Consider the following 20177-nt stretch of genomic DNA (forward strand, 5'->3'; position numbering starts at 1 on the left):
GAAAGAAATCCTTCTAACATCCATCCTGAGGCCTCTGTGTGTACACACCTTAGGAAAGCCTCTGCCAGATGGGTCCCCAGGACCCACTGCCTGCTCTTTTTTATGTACTTAATATCAGAATCTCAAATGCTTACAGAGAAAGCCTGCTGTGAATCCCCATCCCTAGTGCTGGGGGAAAGTATCTTAACTTTTCGGTATACTGTGAGATATTCAGCAGTGGAAATAAAATGACTCTGTAAATGAAGAATTAAGTTGGAAACTGGTAGCTCATGCCTTGAATCCCAACTATTCAGGAGATTATAATCCCAAAGACAGTGATTTGAGGCCAGTCTAGGCATAAAAAAAAAGCCATGAGACTCCATCTCTAAAATAACAAACAAAAAACTAGGCTGGGGGCCTGGCTCAAGTGGTAGAACATTAGCCAAGCATGTCAAATGAGAACAGAATCCCTGGCTTCAACCCCTGGTATTACCAAATCTACAAAAGGAAAGTGAGTTCAACCTCTTTTGGTTGGTGTTGGACTCAGTTTTATTGTTAAGGTTGCGTTGATGGCTTAGGCTCCTTGTTTGCCTGTCTGCATAGTAGATTTGTTGGAAAACAAAGCAGCTTATCTTTGCAAGGCCCCTTTGGGGGCCCTGAAGTTTCTGACTGCCTGACACCTCCATTTGGGGAGGAGGCCTGCTTTGAGAAAATGAATGCCACATTAACAAAAGCACAATTGCTGGACTTGTCCAATAGTAACACACACTGTGTGGTTTTTTCAAAAATCACTGTTTTCTTTGTAAGAAGGAGCTCAAGATGGGCAGCATCTGAACACTTCCCACCTCCTGATCAATGCTTAGGGCAGCATGAACTTCACCAGTTCATGTCCATGAAGGACTGCTCCCCTAAAAAGGGAGAGAAAGTCAACCTAGAATCCTGGGTTTGGAATTTGAGGGGTAGAAATAGCAGCTAATGCAGCCCCAGGCTGTGTGGGCCACCTGCTCACTCAGTCCCATAGTTTCCTTGTCATTACTGTCCTCCTAGAGGACAGGATTAAATGCATAGAGCAGCTGAAATGCCCATCTGTTGGTGGTTGGAGAGCTTTAGTCCAGAGCTGCCCCCTGCTTAATTACCTGAACAAGCACAGAACATCTGCTTTCCCAGCGTCCAGCTGAGCTCAGCTGAGCAGTCGGCTCTTGCAGTCCAGTGGAAGCAGAAGGGCTCCGAGTTTGCAGAGCTGCTGGTGAAGGATCTTGCCTTCTAATCCTTCCTTTCACAGGTACAGCAGGGAAAATGAGGCATGGAGAGAATATGTACATGTCCAGATCTCCAGCTAGCACCGGGTGTAAATGGTCCTGAGGCTGGAACTCAGCCTGGGGGGAGGAGTGGTCTCAGGCCCCAAGGAGGATAGCCCCAGTGTCTGCAGCAAGCTTGCACCCCTTCAGGGCTACTTGAGAGCACTCCTATGGAGAATGGAAGCCAGAGCTTTACCAGGCCCCGGTAGGAAGCATCTTTTCTGTTCACGTCAGACGAGCAACCTGTCAACTCCATGCTGCACTCCGGATCAGCATGAGGGCATATGTACCCCTCCCTGCCCTCTGCCATTGCACCCTACCCTGCCCTGAGAGGTCTCCCCTACACAAACAACATTGCGGTCGGGCTAGCCTTCAAGTTCGGTTCCTTGGAGACTCTTTCCTTCATGGTAACTAAGGCTATACAGTAGACTCAGGAGCTTCTAGATGGATAACTAAGTTGAGAGCTCTTCTTCTTTCACAGTGTCCATACCCCCACTAGACCTTCCTGACTTAGTTTCCAGTAGCCAGCAAGGCAGGCTGGGTAGGGCACCTTTGTGGTGTGAATTATGTTTTTCCCAACTGACTTTCCCTTCTTCCTCTTTGTGCTGAGCACACAAAGCTTCCCTGCAGCCAGGCAGCTTTGAGGAAGTGAGGTCAGGTGACGCTGGTCAGGAGCAGGAGGGCCAGCTCGACACAACGAGAGTGCCTTCTGCTGAAGTACCTGTCGTCCATTACGCAGCCTGGCTTGCAGCCTGCTGCAGCTGTAGACTGAAAAGAACCCTTCATGGGGCGAATCCCTGGTAACAGTAAATCACCATCCCAGAACAGAGCCTGGTTTAATTATACTATTAAACGAAGTGCTACTCTGGCAAAAACCCAGGCATCGCAAGTTTGCACTCATACAGTTGGAACATAGTAGGTGAGCTCAAAGCATTGGGCCTCACATTGCATTTATTATCTCTCAAGTCAGAAGCCGGGGAGAGAGAGAGACTGGTAATCTCACCTGCATGCAATCTCCCCAGACTGCTTCCTCCATTCCTATTCATTCTGGCTTCCATACTGCAGAGAGCACTCCTTAATCCCCGCAGTCTAAGCCAGGTGTGGTGGCCTCAAGATGCAGAATGTGTGCATGAGGGTAGATTGTCTCTCAGAAGCCACTGCTCTGATTTTGGGTCCCCAGCAGTTGAGTGTGAGCAGGATATGGAGCAGCCCTGAAGATCAGGTGTTCCTCAGCCACCAACATAAAGAAGATAGAAGCCAGATGAGGAAAGAGGCAGGGAAAGGAGGTTCTCTCAAAGTCCTCCCTAAGGCCAAAGGTAAAGCTGCCAGCATTTCTTGTGTGGCAGTGCTGGGGGGCCTAGAGCCTCACCAGTGAGGACAGCAATGCATCCAAATCCAGCTGTATACCACAGTGGTAGGCAGAACTCTGCCCTTCTAAAGATGCCCTAATGCTTTAGTTGCCCTGGAATGTGTCTTTCTAGGGGCAGAAGGATTGTTGCAGAAGTAAACTAGTTATGATGAGGTCAGACTAGAGCGCCGTGGCACCTGATCCAGTATGATTATGGCCTCATCCTGCTTCTAGTGGTGACTGATTCCCAGCTGCCTTCAGAAGGCCATGTTCCTCTTCAGGTTCCTGGACTTGGCAGAGACCTGAATTTCCCCATTGTGTCATGTTTTTCCAAGTTGTGAGCTGGCCATAACCCTTGGGAATCATTCATACACATGACCCCTTACACAGAGTGAGCCCTCGCCTGTTCTGTTCTAGACCACGGTGATTGACTACGTGAAGCCCTCGGATCTCAAGAAGGACATGAACGAGACCTTCAAAGAGAAGTTTCCTCACATTAAATTAACACTCAGCAAAATAAGGAGGTAAGGGAGACTCGCAAGCACTGAACTTTCCCCTCCAGCCCTTCCCCAGCACAAATTAAGCTCATTTACTTTGTACAGTGGTCCTTGTCCTTTGGGTCTTGTCCAGCAAAACCTCTCCCAATGCTGACTGACTCATACTCGGGTGTGGTAGGAGAGTCCAGGGCAGCAGGACAGAAAGCCAAGCTTCTGCCACCCAGTGAACACAGTTGGGGATGTCTGCATGTAGCTTCCTAGCTCAGTAAGCCTGAGATGACCGAAGAACTCAGAATCGGCCCAATTCAGGTGTCTGCTTTCTCAAACATAAGCAAAGCCGAAGAGAGCCAAGTTCGTATGATAGGGTATGAGATAACTTTACCACACCATTGCCCACTGGGCGGTAACAGCAGCAAGGCCCTGTCTTTCAGTAGTCATAAAGCAGTCCAGAGATAGGCCTGTGATTACCATCCATCGAGCTGATTGGATTGGCTTTGTGGTGACCCATATCTGCTGGCCACATCATCAACATGACTGACCCAGCCAGGCTAGTGAGGCGCTGACTTGTGTTGTGGCATCTTTGTGCCAATGCAGCAGAATCTCAGTGAGTGTGTATGTGTGTGGCAAACATAAGTTAGGCTGTATACCCATATGGTGCTGGAATATGTGCTGACATTGACACATAGTGTGTGTCCTCATACAGATTAGATTCTGACACGTTCCAAGCCCAAGAATCAAGAAAACAAAATACTTGCCCTAGTTTCAATGCATCTTATCGCTGTTTGGCAGAGGTTAGAGCAAGTTCCTGTGGAACGGGTATAGTTGTTCCCTCTTTGACTTTGGCCAGTGCCCCTCCTAGCTTGTAGGGTGATTGTAGGACCTCCGTGTGTGCTCACTGCATCCTTCCATGCCACATCTCACAAAGTCTGTGAGAGGCTTTTATCTACAATTAATGATTTTAAAAAATATACAAGATGTGGAGCTGTGGCTCAAGTAGTAGAATACTAGCATTGAGCAAAATAGCTAAGGAAACATGGCCCAGAACCTGAGTTCAAGTTCTGGTATAAACACACACACACACACACACACACACACACACACACACACACACCACACACACCACACACACACACACACACACACACACACACACACACACACACACACACACACACACACACGGCCTAGGCAGCCAAACCAGAAGAGGAGAGCCAGAGTCCCCACAGCCTTCACACCCTAGGGATTTAGTTCCATTTTCACCTTCCTGGGTGAGAAAGAGAAGATGCTTTCCATAGGGAGCTGTCATCTTTTGGGGCCCCTGCAACTCATTCTCAGCCCTTCTAAGAGGACTCTTCCCTGATTCCTCTCTTTCCCTAGTCTGAAACGAGAGATGCGGAAGCTCGCCCAGGAGGACTGTGGCTTTGAGGAGCCCACGGTGGCCATGGCTTTTGTCTACTTTGAGAAGCTCGCCCTCAAGGGAAAGCTAAACAAGCAGAACAGGAAGCTTTGTGCAGGAGCCTGTGTGCTCTTAGCAGCCAAAATTGGAAGTGACCTCAAAAAGCATGAAGTCAAGCACTTAATTGATGTAAGTATATGTTTAGGGGTTTACAACAGAGGGATGTTAACTTAGACAAGATCAAAGAGTCCCAGCATTGCTGCACAAAAACCCATTCGTACATGCTGTGGGGGTAGAGCCATGGTCACAGCCAGGGATGCCACAGGGGGCTTGTGAACTGACAGGCATGCCTACCATCTTGTTACCTTCCTCTTTAGGAAACAGGTGGTTTTGAGGGGTTGATATCTCCTTTCTTTTAAGGGAAAAGTCCTTCAAAGCAAGGAGACCCTTTGAGGGTAGATATATGAACATCTGTTTTAAAATAGGGTTTGCTTTTTAAATTGATGAGCAGCAAAGGCAATCATTCGGGAGTTGTCATTAAATAATGTTATCACAGCTCCCAAGAATCAGCACATTGTAGCTTTGGCTGCCATAATAAAATACCGTGCTTATTTCTTCTAGTGGCTTCTATTCCTGATGATGCTCTCTTCTTTATTCACAAATGTCTTCTTTCTGTGTCCTACAATGGAGAGAGAGATTGCTCGAAAATCTCTTTTAAGGGCACTAATTCCATCAGAAAGGCCCCATCCTCAACTCATTATCCCCCAGAGGCCTTACTTCCTAGTGCCATTACATTGGTATTGGGGTAGCAGGCCACAAACACTCCATGTGCTGGGCCTGACACGCTGGGCATGACACCCTCAGCATGGCGTGGGAAGCCAAGCAGAGAAGCACTGGGATAGGCCAAGAGAAAGAACTGTGGGCAAGATCCTGTATTATAATTTCCACAGAAAGGAATGATTGCCAGGGGCATAGGTCCCTAGTTATAGAATACCTACTCAGGAGGTGGTTTGCAAGTGTGAGTTCTGGATTCATTGGTTTGCATTTTAAAAGCACGTAGGCGTGGAGTTGTTCACTGAGGTATTGGCTAGGAAGGGCAGTTGCTCTAAGGTCAGTGAGACATCACAGCATCTCAAAACTGCAAACTAAGGATGGTTAATGTTCTGTATGCCCCACTGTCCAGCTATCTTTAGTAGCAAAGGAGAAAAGGCAGAAAGGAAGCTCATGTAAGGACTTGACATATTTCAAGAAAAGAGGGTGTGTGTCTTTCTGAGGGGCAAGATGAAACCTTCACCGTCCCCCCCCCCCCCCGCCATATATGAATCTGCTTTGTCCAGCACATCTGCGGTACACTCACCATTGCTTCAGTCACTTCGCCATCTCATTCATCAGACCGACTATCTTAGTGTCACAGGGCTTCTATTCTTCACTTAACCCCTGGTAGCCTAACACAGTCCCCATGCCTCTATCACATGCCTTATTCATCTCACATCGCCAAGAAGGGTGAGTACAGGACAATAAGACACTAGAAGAGTGAACACATTCCCATAACTTTCACTGTGGTATGTTGTTATTCTATTAGTGCCTAGTTTATAAATTAAACTATCATAGCATGTAAAACATATACTTATGGAGTCTGGTACTATCCATAGCTTTAGGCTCCTGCTATGGGGCTTGGAAAATACCCACCACCACCACCTCCCCTATGCAAGATAAAGGAGCTCCTATATTTTTTCTTGTTGCGCTAATCGGTCTAGATAAAATTGTGAGACACATTTAACCATGGTGAATATACCACACACCAAAAGCTGGTAGTATTAAAACAGAATGTATAATAGTCATATTTTGGCAAACCATTATCAGCAGCAATCATAAACCTAAGATCCCATCCCAGTTAGACCCTGAGTGCAAGTCAACAACTGCTCTGTTGGGGAGATAGCTTTTGGCTTGATGAAAAAGCAGAGTTGAAGCTGGAGCCGACTGTCTTAGCAAAATGAGGCTTTCCTGCCCCCGCCCCCACTGTTCTCTCCAGCAGCCCCTACATTGGCTGGGCAGGTGGGGAGTCACTGGCCACGCTACTGTTTAGAGAGGAGATGCTCTAGAAGTGGGAGCACCTAAGCAGGACTGTTTTCTGTGAGGAAGATGAAGAGCCTGAGTTACAAGTTAGTCATCTCACCTGTTCAGAACTCATATGGGGTTGTGAGTGGTGTGGGTGATGTTCTGTGTTGTTAGCTCTCCCTCTATCCTGTGGAGTTGACATCCAGTTAGCTTTTGTGCCAGCATTACAGTTCTCCATCCACATGACCTTGGGCAAGGGATCGTGACCTCTGAAGCTTGTGTTCTTATCAGTACAATGGAAATCAAATGCAGTCTGCAGAGATTGTTAGAGAACTGGCTGCGGTTGTGTGATGAGTCTCTAGGCAGACCCACGCGCAAACGTCTCACTACCAGGACTGAAGGAAAGAAGTGCAGTGGTTGGCTCTAGGGAAGTAAAATGATTAAAGGTTTGTGCCTTTGTCTTAGGAATTGAGTTCTCCTCTTGGGATCAGATCAGTTTCCACAGAAGCAGGCTGTTAGAAAGTGAGGCTACCCTCTCTCCTGCTGCACTCGCCTGTTTGCCCTTTGTCTGTGACTTAAGCAGCACAAAACCCTCACCAAGACAGATGCCAGACCTTGCACTCCTCAGCCTCTAGAACCTCTTACTCTTTATAAATCACCTAGTTGTCCGTGAGTTTTTCTCCATAAGCATTCATTAGCCAATAAAAGAATGGTACTTGAAGAAAACTTCAGATTTTCCCTTTAAAACTGAATAAACGTCTGTTATTATTTTTTTAATTGCAGAAACTGGAAGAGAAATTCCGACTGAACCGACGAGAACTGATTGCCTTTGAATTCCCAGTGTTAGTGGCCTTGGAATTTGCACTTCACTTGCCGGAGCATGAAGTGATGCCCCACTACAGACGCCTGGTCCAGAGCTCCTAGCACAGGGGCCACGGGCCATGGGCCACTTCCTGTGCGCGCAGAGGAGCAGCGTTCACCGCCACAAAGGCAGAGACAACTGCAAGTACGAGGCTGCTTTTCCTCTCTGTGTTCATGCAGGAAAGTTTCAGGACTGAACCTTCAGGGAGTCTTTGGTCTAGCTCGCCAAGGGGCAAGGACAGCTGTTTACTACTGAGAACACGGAAGAAGAGCCACGTGCTGAGGATGGCGGAGGTCCACCCAGCTCCCCACAAGCAGGAACTCAACTCTTCCCGGGCCTCACCTTACTCTGCCCAGGCACACATAAGCCCTACCAGCATGAAGTGCCAGCGCAGATAAGTAGGGAGGTTGTGCAGAAATGAAGGAAGGATTTTGAAAGGTCTCCTTTCATGTGACAGAGTGTGCCAATCTGTTTTTGTATCCCCATTGGAAGTGCACTTTCCCCAGGGGCACGTGGGGGTGCATGTGAGTGTGTAAGTCTCTCAGACATACCATGTTCAGCCTCGACCCCCAAAGCCAGTCCCACATGCTGGTGAGGGACTTTACAGTAATGACTCACTTGTGGATTGAGGGCCTGAGCTCTTTGGAAATGACCTTGTTTCTGTGAATACTCCTGCCCCCAGCTGGACAAAGAAGACAATTTCCTGTGTCGGGTGCATTGCAAAAGCATGGAGGGTTGCACGCTCCATACCTTCCTGCCTCTGTCACACCATGCACATCTGTGTAATCCACACCTGCTGCCGTGGGAGTGATGGCAGGGGAGGTACCTGCCAGTGGGTGTATATTCCCGTGCTCTATGTTAGAGTGCACAATAAGCACATTTATTGTGCTGAATATGTATGTATAGATATATAAGTGTTTTATAAAAATCTGGTCTTGGGGTAAGACGCATGATTTGTGTTTTGTAGCTTTTGCAACTGGGACAGATGCATTTCAAGCTGTGGTTGGGTTGAAGGACGAGGCAGCAGCTCTTATTTCCACATACACATGGTCCTTAGCACAGAAACCTAATTGTGGCTTGTCGTGCTACTCCAGGGCCACCTGCACTAAGGCCTTGTCACCACAGGGTAGTGGTATCACCTTTCTGCAGAAAGCTTGTGATCATGTAAAGAGAATTAAAATATTTTGTGGTTTTCTACATATACAGGTTTGTGTATATGTAGACTTGTCTAACCAGTCACCTTCGCCCTCCATGGCTGATCCTCTTGCCTTTATCCCCACACACAGGTGACACCATAGATACTGGAGCCCTGGCCATTACCTGGAGAAGGGGGAGGAGTGCAAACATACAGGACCCTTACTAGCAGAGGAATCCCACAGAATAGATTTTTTTTTTAAGATAAAATTTCACTATGTTGCCCAGGCTAGCCCCAAGTGAGCCTCCTGCTTCAGCCTCCCGAGTAGTTAAGGGCTACAGGCATGTGCTACCACACCTGGCTCCTACAGGATGGAGAAACTCCAGCAGCAGCTAGTGAGAAGAACACAGACTGCTTGGCTTCTCCAGAGTCTTAAATTTAACTGAATTCAGTGCTAAATATTTTGCTAACAAATTTCCTTAGCCAAGAGTCAGTTTTAAGTTGGAGATTTTGATTAGTGATTTTACTAAAAAAAAAAAAAAAGAATCAAATGGTATTTTTAGGAACAGATATTCACAAAGCAAATTGGAACTTCTGTTGACCCACAAATGCTTTTGACCTTAGTACTCCTAGTCTCCAGCCAGTGCCCAGAGGGGGCACTGTTCTAAGAAGGCCTCTGGTAGAGATGGCCCAAAGAGCTCCCCACCACCCACTGGCCTTGAATGTCCTGCCAAGCTGGGGCTCCGAGTCTGTGGGTGGTCTGACCCCTTCCTTGTGCCTTGAAATCAGGCTGGTATTCTTCAATTTGGGGTGATTATTTTATGAGATGGACTCAAAGTTAATGGTCTTTTTAAAAGATTCAATTTTATATTCTATTTTGGCCAGTGAATCAGAGGAGGAGGGAGTTGTTTGTCTGGTTAGGAGGGGGTATCTTTCTGAGAATGAAGACATTTTGTCTACAGATCTGCTTTTGTGTCCATAATACCAGCCTTCTGGGAAGCAGATGAGGGACACTGGGCACTTGCAGGGCCGCCCCATGATACTATACTACATTCCAGACACTTCCCCAGCCTTGGGCTCTGGCAAGGAATCAAAGGGGAAACTTGAGCCTCTGTGGCAAGAAAGTCACTAAGACTGGTTCTGGAAAATTCTGAGGCTTTGCTTTCAACCTCTACCACAGACAGCAGTTCCTTACCCTTCTAGGCCCTGCCTCTTGTCAGTACCACCCTGAAGCTTCTGTCTCCAGTTCTCCAAATTGACTAACACACATAGAGAAGTTCCATGCTCTTTGGGGAAACACTGGCAGGTTCTGCCTGAGTAGATTTCCCTGGAGCTGGCCTGGAGCCTGGCTCCTCACTCAGCAACCCTGTCTGTTGACATACAGAATAACAATAGAAAACCAAACAGAAAAAGCGGTGCCCAACTGGGCCAGGTATCTACCTCCCACCATACCTGCCTGGGGGCCTGTGCCAGCCAACCCAGCAACACATTACAAGTCACCACCTTTTCTCCTTTTTCCCTTAAGAAAATCCATGTTCAAACATGAAGTACAGACAGGCACCAGTGGCTCATGCCTGTAATCCTACTCAGGAGCCTAAGAGGTGAGGATCACAGTTCAAAGCCAGCCCAGGCAGGAAAGTCTGAGGCTCTTATCTCCAATTAACCGCCAAAAAGCTGAAAGTGGAGCTATTGTTCAAGTAGTAGAGTACTAGCCTTGAGTGAAAAAGCTCAGAGAATACCCGGGCTCTGAGTTCAAGCCCCTCGACTGGCACACACACACAAACATTTAAGTCCATACCTAATGCAAATGTGGTTTGTTTTCTTTGGCTTTTTCTTTCTGATCAAAAAATTCCAGAATTTTTTTGTTGTCATACGCCAACAGGCTCCGCTTGGGGCTGTCACTCCACACAGAGTACTACCACCTTACTGACTGGGGAGCAGGAGACAGGATGGAGGTTCTTCTCCCCTATTCCTTCCTGTCCCCATCAACACCCCCCCCCCATAGCAAAATAGGACTGTTGATTATTCTTGCTGCTGAATTCTTAGACATTTCCTGCTCCGTGCTGAGGGGTCAGCCACCTGCAACCTCATGAGAACCTGGGCCACTTTCTGCCCCTTTGCCAATTCTGAGTTAGGGAAGTCAAATATACTAGAAAATTCAGGCATTATCTAGCCAGTGAAGGAAGAAGTATTTGAAAGCAGGAAGTTGGTTGGAGTGTCTCAGGCGCCTCCCTGCCTGGGACAGCTGTAGATGTTTGCCAGCTCACTCAGGTCCAGGGGAGTGCTGAGGGCCAGAGAAGAGAGTGAGCCAGCAGCTCAGAGCTGTAGTCATATACCTGCCCTCAGCTTAGGCAAAAGGCAGCGTTAGAAGTGCAACTGCGAGATAAAAAGCTGGAAAGGAAGCAGTATGCATATGGAATAATCTCATCACCTCCATGCACATCAGCCACACAGCCCAAATTCAGAATGGAAGAGGAGCTGCCCCAGTAGCCCCCACCCCCGCTCCATTTAAAGACATCAATGGATGTTCCTGAAAGTATGTAAGTGCAGGACTGGTTACTCCAAGATGACGTTCAGAGTGGGTTTGTCTTGCCTCTATGCCATCTCCCTTCACCATCTGGCTACTGTGTGTGGACCTTGGGCCAAGGAGCCTTTACATACAAGGTGCTGCTTAGGATTCTTGAGTGAATGAAGCCCAGAGACTCAGATGCTCCACACAAATACAGAACATAAAATTGTTTGGGGTTTTGTTTTGTTCTATGTGTGTGCTAGTCCTGGGGCTTGACCTCAGGGCATGGGTGCTGTACCTGAGCTTTTTGCCCAAGGCTAGTGCTCTTCCAGCTTTTTGGTAGTCAAGTGGAGATAAAAGTCTCATAGACTTTCCTGGCCAGGCTGGCTTCAAACCATGACTCTCATACCTCAGCTTCCTGCACAGCTAGGATTACAGTCAAAAGCTGCTGGTACCCAGCTCATAAAATTTGTGTGTGTGTTAAGGTGCCACTCACCAGGTATAGAATTGGTCTAAATTCAGAGAAATATGGAGAAAAATATTTAGATAAATTTGCAGAGAAATATGGATAGTTTTCTAAAGCAAGAAGGACAGTTCTGGGCTCCCACTGACTGGGGTGGGAGGGTGGGGGTCTCTGTGGCATCACTACCTGGCTGCCTCACCCAGTGTGGGATGGAGCTGCCCTGGACTAAGCCATGGTAATTCTCAGGTCTCAAGCACAGAGCTGGCTGACAGTGAACCCCATCTTGGCCAGTGTTGATGCAGGCCATTGTGGGGATAAGGCCTGTGTCCTGGACGCTCCAGAGATAGGGAGTTTCCACAGTAGAAACTGAATGTTCTGGTTAATTCTCCCAAATGGCTTTGGGGGATATCATGAGCAAACAGACCTCCAATTGCTACACTTACTGCAGTGTATTTGTTCCTTTACTAGGTTCTTGGGGCTTCTGGATGGAAGACAATAGAAGTAATAATCCAGAGCAGGGCCTAGCAACACAATTCAGAAGAGAAGCTGAAGGAGATGCCAAGGAAGAGTTGGAAATCAGTGCTCAGAAATCTGCCTCACACTGGAATAATGGGGTAGGATGAGTTAGGACAGTTGTTTGGTCTCACAAGAGAGGGGAAAAAAAACAACAACAGAAGATCAAAAGATGGGTAAGAATGAAATCAGAGACTCTTTGTTACCAGGATATCTAGACAAATTGTTTTAAAAAGCAGAGGCTAGAACTGCAATAGACAGATAAACTTGAGGATGCAAGGGAGTGTTGGGGGAAACGTTTGTATTCACCAAGCAAATCACACATCCAACCCATAATGAACACTTAAAAGCACATGTTCACTAGGCACTAATCCTTGCTGCTCAGGAAGCAGAGCTCTGAGGATGCAGGTTTGAAGCCAGCCTAGGTAGAAAAGTTCATAAGGCTCTTATTTCCAAGTAACAACAAAAAAAAGCTGGAAGTAGAGTTTGTGTCTCAGCTGGTAGAATGCCAACCTTGAGTGAAAAAACTAAGGGACAGTGCCCAAACTCTTGAGTTCAAGCCCCCAGTACTGGCACACAGGTGTACAAACATAAAGCACATATTTAAAGTGCTGAGGATGGAACCAGAAGCTTTGCATATGCTGGGCAAGTGTTCAAACACTGAGCCACATCTTCATCCCTTAACACATGTTCTTATTTCACACTAACAAGCTCTACAATGCTTTACAATGAGGTCTTCCCTGTTTCATAGATATTATCTTACATGCCCAATGTCACATAGTAATAAAGCTACAAAGGCAACATTTGAACCCAGGTCTGAGCCAAAGCCCCACTTGACTGTTCCACCTCACCCTGTGTCAAAAGAGACATGAAGAAGATGGAAGGCCACAGGAAGGATGGAGTCAGCTGGCCCTGGATTTGCCACACTGGTGACCTCTGATATGAGACAGAGCCACCTCCTCATACCACCCAGACCAACGCTTTACTATGCAGAAATGAGCCACTCACTCCACAACGCCACGTCACCTTGAACAGGCAGCCTCTATGTCTGGCTGTAGAGCATATTTGAAGACCTGGTAGAACTTGGGCTCTGTGGAAATGGGCTTGTATTGCAGGTGAGGTGAGGAGCTTTGGGAAGAGAAGATATAGTGAAGTACAACATGGCCAGTGTTCACATACACCCACATTCCACAGGGTTGCCTTGAGTTTCAACCATACGTTTTAACAAATGTACTGCCTCATTGCTCAGCATGCTCCTTAGCTGCTGTGTCCCCTGTCCATGTGTGACTCCTCCAGTGTATCCACTTTTGCTTTTCTCTAGGGCCACGCATACCTAGTATGGGCAGGCAGACAGCTTAGGAAGCAAGGCCATGTCTCACAGGACAGTCAGAAGGCACTCAGGGTTTATGAGCTGAGATACGTCATGCCGCAGCCCACTGATGTTTAATGATTCACCTCCACCTGCACATCACAGGCCAAGAGCCCTGCTCTGCACCACAGGACTCAGTAGACAAGACATCACCACCATCTCTCCAAGTACCAACCACAGTGCCTGGTGCCAAGAATTCACCTAACATGCTGGTTTTGTCTGACTGGCCACCATAAAACAACTCCACTGGGAAAACTTTTCTGTACCCCTGAATCCATTTTCTGCTCATCTGTCACTCAAGCCTGGTGCAGAACACAGTGCCAATGCATCCCTTGCCCTCCAGTGTCCTGTTAGGTTCTGGAAAATAGACACTGATCAGACAGCAGGAGGGGAATGAGCCAGACCCTACTCCTAACCAAGTATCCCACTAGTCTCTGGGAGGCCTCATCACACCTTCCTACAGAGTTCTTTGAACAGACCTCAATTACCCTTGCCATATATGCCATCAAGTTCCTGTAGTGACCATGCCGAGTTGTCAGAGAAGAAAATGGTGAAGGCAATCTAGGGCTGTCAACACTTCCAAAGTGTCTAGAAACAAACAGGAGGGATTTCACTGAGAAAGCAGCAAGAGCAAATGAGAGCATCCAGGCAGATCGCATGCTTCTCAGAAAAGAGAGAGGCTGGGTGCCAGCTGCTCACACTTATAAATCCTGGCTACTGAGGGGGCTAAGATCTGAGGATCACAGTTCAGAACCAGCCCAAACAGAAAAATCCATGGAACTCATGTCCCCAAAAGTCAGAATTGGAGGTGTGGCTTAAGTGGTGGTGCACCAGTGTTTGAATGAAAAAAAAGCTAAGAAAGACTGTAAGACCCTGAGTTCAACCCTGAATAGTAAGACACACACACACACACACACACACACACACACACACACACACACACACACACACACAAAAGGAATAGAAAGGGGGAGGGGAGAAGAAAGGAGGGGGAGCTGGCTCCAATGAACCTGAACCACCCTATATGGCTCTGGGGGGTCTACAGGCCTGTCTCCCTAGGTCTCAAAACATTGGGGTCCCTAAGAGAGTCCCTGAACAAACCAAAATGAAAAGCTGTGACCCCACTGAAGAGGGGGTGATGACATGTTTAGCCAGAACTGCTCCTCATCTTTAAAAACCTGACTTGAAGATAAAAGCAGCTGAGCCCTTTGACATCTTGAAGTCTCCACACTGTGTATAGTATGAGATTCTAAGCCAGATCACTTTTCCTGAAGTTTATTTATTTCTTTTACTTACAACATTAAAAACAAGACACAGATGAAGTCACCTCCACCAGCCTCTCCTTTTCTGTGTGGATGGGGGAATGAGGGAGCCGTTTACATGTGAAGCCCAAGGCACTTTCCTGACAGTGCCACTAAAAGCAGCATGGCCTGAATCAGAAGGGACAGTTTTCCAGCACAGGCCCTGAGGAAGCCCAGAGCAGTGACCTATGAGAGGGAGGCATAGGGAAGGGAAAAGTCCAGAAGCTGACAAGCCCTGTAGGCTTACACAAGCCACAGCAGCAGCCTGTGCCTGCTGGGGGGTCATAGTGTCATCCATCAGAGAGTGTAGAAGATGAAAGAGAGCCGGGTATACAGTCAGCACTCATTAAATGGAAACCATTGTTTTTCCCTCCATTAACCTGAATACATACACACACGTACACTGCTTATACAGGAAGCCAGCCATCTCTGACAGAGCACCTAGGACCTAATGGCTGCATAACTCATTTGAATCCCATTTCTCTCTTATCGGCCAGAAGTCCTGCTTGCAGCCCAAGGACACAGGTGGTAACCCTGAGGAAACACAAAGATCCCTTCAAGTCAGTGGCTCCCATATCTGTTGACCAGCAAACAGACAATCATGACTTGGCTGACACCCTTGGATCTCCATGGGGTTATGATGTGGCATCAAAGCTTCCTTCTTCAATAACAAAAGTTTTTGTTACTGAAAGATGAAGGCATGTGACAGAAAAGTCAGAGTGTTCTCTGATCAATTAGAGGAACTTGGCTTTAGGAGGGAAATCCAGCCCAAGACAGGACAGGTACCAGGAAAATTATGAACAGAGTTTAGGGGCAATCAAGATGAGTCAAATCTTGCCAGGCTCTTGCCTGTAATCATAGCTACTCAGAAGCTGAGATCTGAGGATTGTGGTTCAAAGCCAGTAAAGAATGCCTATGCGGGGGGGGGGGGGGGAGGGAGGAAGAAGAGGAGGAAGAGGAGGAGGAGGAGGAGGAGGAGGAGGAGGAGGAGGAAGAGGAGGAGGCGGAGGAGGAGAGAGGAGGAAGGAGGAGGAGGGAGGAGGGAGGAGGGAGGAGGAGGGCAATGACAACAGAAGTTTTGTTGTGGCTCGAGTGATGGAGTGCTATCCTTGAGCACAAAAGCTCAAGGACAGTGTCCAGGCTCTGAGTTCAAGTCCCAGGACCAACACCAAAAAGAACGAGAGAAAGAGTAAAAAAAAAAAAAAGGAAGGAAGGAAGGAAGGAAGGAAGGAAGGAAGGAAGGAAGGAAAGGAAAGGAAAGAAAGGAAGAAAGAAAAAGAAAGATCCATCAAATCTTAAGCTTCCAAACAAAAAGAAAAAGAAAACAAAAATCTTAAACAGATAGTTGCCCATTTCTGGGTTTTTTTCCTTTCTTTTCTTTTTGTTGCAGTTCTGGGGCTTGACCTCAGGGCCTGAGCACTGTCACTGAGGTTTATTTCCTCAAAGCTAGCACTCTACCACTTGAGCATAGATCTGCTTCTAGCTTTTTTTTTTTTTTGGTGGGGGGGTTTGGTAGTTAATTGGAAATTAAGAGTCTCATTGGCATTCCTACCTGGGCTGGCTTTCAACTGCAGTCCTTAGATCTCAACCTTATGAGTAGCCAGGATTACAGGTATGAGCCACCTGCACCAGACTTTTTTTTTTTTTATCCTGCAATCTACATACCCACTGCACCAGCAGAGGAAAGCAAAGATGCAGCTCTAAATCTGAAGGCTTGGGAAGGAGGAGAAAGAGTGGTACCCTCAGCAGCAGCCACTCTCTGAGGGCTCCAGGGAAGCAGTAGACAAAGGACCTTCACACCAGTGACACAGAATGCTCTGCACAACAAAAGAGTGGCTGGCTCCACAGAAAGAATCCAGAAAGAAGGTAACACCCACATCTACCATGGAATGTGAATCCTTTCTATTTATACATAAAACCTCACATCATCACTCCCATCACAAGTGATCACTACACCTACAGCAACTAGTCTCCATAAACCCTGAGCCCAGATTCATAAATCACAGCAAAATATCACAAAATTCATAAACAAGACACCCTCATAAACCAGCAATAGTACAGTGAAGGACTTAAGTGAGATAAGAAGGGCCAAACAATGAACTCATTAAGCACTGTTGAGAGAAATGACTGATGAAATAAGAGATATTAAAAAATCTAGATAAATTCTAGGGACAATTCAACAACAACCAAAAAAGAAAAGAACAGAAAAAGAAAATACAGGGCTGGGGATATAGCCTAGTGGCAAGAGTGCCTGCCTCGGATACACGAGGCCCTAGGTTCGATTCCCCAACACCACATATACAGAAAACGGCCAGAAGCGGCGCTGTGGCTCAGGTGGCGGAGTGCTAGCCTTGAGCAGGAAGAAGCCAGGGACAGTGCTCAGGCCCTGAGTCCAAGGCCCAGGACTGGCCCCCAAAAAAAAAAAAAAAAAAGAAAATACAGCTTAATGAACTAAAGAAGAGAATGCAGGAGGTGAAAGAGGAAGTCAAGAAAAAGATGGAATGAAGGAAGAGCTCAATCATCCTAATATACATCACAGTTGAACACCAAGGTAACAGAACAAAAGAAGTTGAAATGGAGTGTCAGAAACTGAATATAAAGAAGTGGAATTAGATCAAACAGTCAAAAACATTGAAAAAAAACTAAGAAGATACCAAGGGAACATGATAGAACTCAGAGTGCCAATGAGAATAGATGAAGAAGAAATAACTAATGACATTAAGAACCTGATTCACAAAATAGCAGAAAAACTCCCCAGTCTCGAGAAAGAGAATTTCAGCCATCTAACAAAGACAAACAGAACTCCAATCAGAAAAGACCAGAGAAGAAACGCTCCTAGACACAGTCTTGTTGAAACACTAAATATAGCCAAGCCACCAGTGGCTCATTCTTGTAATCCTAGCTACTCAGGAGTCTGAGATCTGAGGTTGCCAGTCCAGGCAGGAAAGTTCATGAGACTGTTATTGCCAATTAACCACCAAAAAGTCAGAATGGAGCTGTGGCTCAAGTAATAGAATGCTATCCTTGAGAAAAGAAAAAAGAAAAATTCAGGGACAGCACCCACACCCTGAGTTCAAGCCTGAGGACCATCACTAAATAAAAAAGAGCCAACCACTTTTCCCCAACAAACCCATTTTGATGTCAAAGATAAACACAGATTCTGAGTGAAGATGTCTCAAGCAAATGCATCCTGCAAGAAGGCAGGAATAGCCATACTAATATCTGATAAAGTAGATTTCAAACTAAAATCAGTTTTTAAAAAAAGAGACTTCAAGCTAAAGTCAGTAAGAAAAGACAAAGAAGGTCACTACATATTAATAATGGGAATGATACATGAAGAAATGACAGTGGTCAACATATATGCACCTAATAGTGGTCTACTCAAATATATTAAACAATCACTGTTGGACTTACAGGAGCTAATAGACCCCAACACAATAATAACAGGAGGCTTTAACACGCCACTTTCACATAACCCCCTGTATTCTGACCCAATGGAATCAAACTATAACTCAACAGCAAAAGATATAATAGAAAATTATCAAACACGTGGAGACTGAACAACACAGTATTGAACAATAGCTGAGTCACTGAAGAATGAAAACGTTTTGCAAGCCTATGTCCATGAAAGCACATCTTACCAGAACCTCCGGGATACAGCAAAAGCAGTGTTTAGAGACAAGTTCATAGCTCTAAAGGATCTACATAAAAAAGACAAACCAAGTTGATATCATATAATAAAGCCAAACTTCTAGAAAAACAGGAAGAAATCAAACACAACACTATTAGACAGAGTGTGTGTGTATGAGTGTGAAAATCAGGACAGAAATTAATGAATTAGAAAATTTTAAAAACTATACATATGAGCCACATTTTCTTAATCCATTTATCCACTGAGGGGTATATATACAATGGAATTTTACTTATCCATTAGGAATAATGATATGACATCATTTGCAAACAAATGGAAAGATCTGGGAAAAATCATGTTAAGTGAAGTCAGGCACAAAGGGACAAAGGATCCATGTTCTCTCTCATATATGGAATTGAGTAAACACTTGGGGATGGTATATAAATGTACACAGCTGTGTTAACTGAAATATAGTAGATTCAGGGGAGAACTAAAACGGTGTATGTAATTTCTTAGAAAGGCTCACAGTCCTACAAAATAAACACCAAGAAATAGGTACTCAAAAGTACTGGGATCATGGGGCTGGGGATATAGCCTAGTGGCAAGAGTGCCTGCCTTGGATACACGAGGCCCTAGGTTCAATTCCCCAGCACCACATATACAGAAAATGGCCAGAAGCGGCGCTGTGGCTCAAGTGGCAGAGTGCTAGCCTTGAGCGGGAAGAAGCCAGGGACAGTGCTCAGGCCCTGAGTCCAAGCCCCAGAACTGGCCAAAAAAAAAAAAAAAAAGTACTGGGATCAGGAGAATGGGGTAGACAATGAAGAGAGGAAGGGGGAAAGAATACAGTCACAAAATTCAATGCATATACTACAAAATTAAGAAAACAGGAAAGGGATGGAGTTGGAAAAATGGGGGAGAATGATGATGAAAGGGGTGGGTGACATTGGTCACAACCTACTAAATACATATATTACATTGCTGAATGGAAATTCCTTTGTACAACAAAAGTACATATTTAAAAATGAAGGCATGGATAATACTCTAAAATATTCAGCTAATACAATTGTTTTTGTTAGTGATACATTCAGCCACAATAAATATTGTTGTTGTTTTTTTAAAAAAAAAAAAACTACACATAGAGGCTGGGAATATGGCCTAGTGGTAAAGTGCTCGCCTCATATACATGAATATAGAAGCACCACATATATAGAAGAAGCCGGAAGTGGCACTGTGGCTCAAGTGGTAGAGTGCTAGCTTTGAACAAAGGAGAAGCCAGGGTAGTGCTCAGGCCCTGAGTTCAAGCCCCAGGGCTGGCCAAAAAATAGAATTACAAAAGATTCAACTTTTAAAAAATATTACACATAGAAACAATTTTTAAAAGCTGGTTTTTGGAAAAAATAAGATTGACAAACCCCTAGCTAATTTACACACACACACACACACACACACACACACACACAGAGAGAGAGAGAGAGAGAGAGAGAGAGAGAGAGAGAGAGAGAGAGAGAGGATCCGATTCAACAAAAAGGGGGGGGGAAAAGTAAATACCCAAGAAATCCAAAAGATTATGAGGGACTACTTTAAAAACCAATATACAAATAAATAAGTTTCAAAATCTAGAAGAAATTCCTAGATGCATACAAGCTGCCAAAGCTGAACCAAGAAGATATAAACCACTTAAACAGACCCATATAACAAGCAATGAGATTGGAGAAGTCTCCCAACAAGAAAAAGGACAGGTACCAGTGGAGTCACAGCTGGATTCTACAAGATCTTTAGAGACTATTAGTATTCCTCAAACTTTTTTTATGCTTCTGA

General features: G+C 45.8%; 1 protein-coding gene across 2 annotated transcripts in view; it reads left to right on the plus strand.

Moving 5' to 3' along the window:
* Cables1 (Cdk5 and Abl enzyme substrate 1) overlaps positions 1 to 8586 on the plus strand; it is a 96918-nt gene extending 88332 nt beyond the window's left edge. For both annotated transcript variants that reach the window (XM_048363600.1, XM_048363599.1), the window contains 3 exons: positions 3043 to 3149; positions 4500 to 4707; positions 7360 to 8586. In XM_048363600.1, coding sequence (XP_048219557.1) covers positions 3043 to 3149; positions 4500 to 4707; positions 7360 to 7500 — 456 coding nt within the window. In that variant the 3' untranslated portion in view covers positions 7501 to 8586. The remainder of the gene's footprint in view (positions 1 to 3042; positions 3150 to 4499; positions 4708 to 7359) is intronic.
* The last annotated feature ends 11591 nt before the right edge of the window (positions 8587 to 20177 follow it).

This window comes from Perognathus longimembris, chromosome 15 (assembly GCF_023159225.1).
Source record: "Perognathus longimembris pacificus isolate PPM17 chromosome 15, ASM2315922v1, whole genome shotgun sequence".
In the NCBI taxonomy this organism is placed as follows: domain Eukaryota; kingdom Metazoa; phylum Chordata; class Mammalia; order Rodentia; family Heteromyidae; genus Perognathus; species Perognathus longimembris.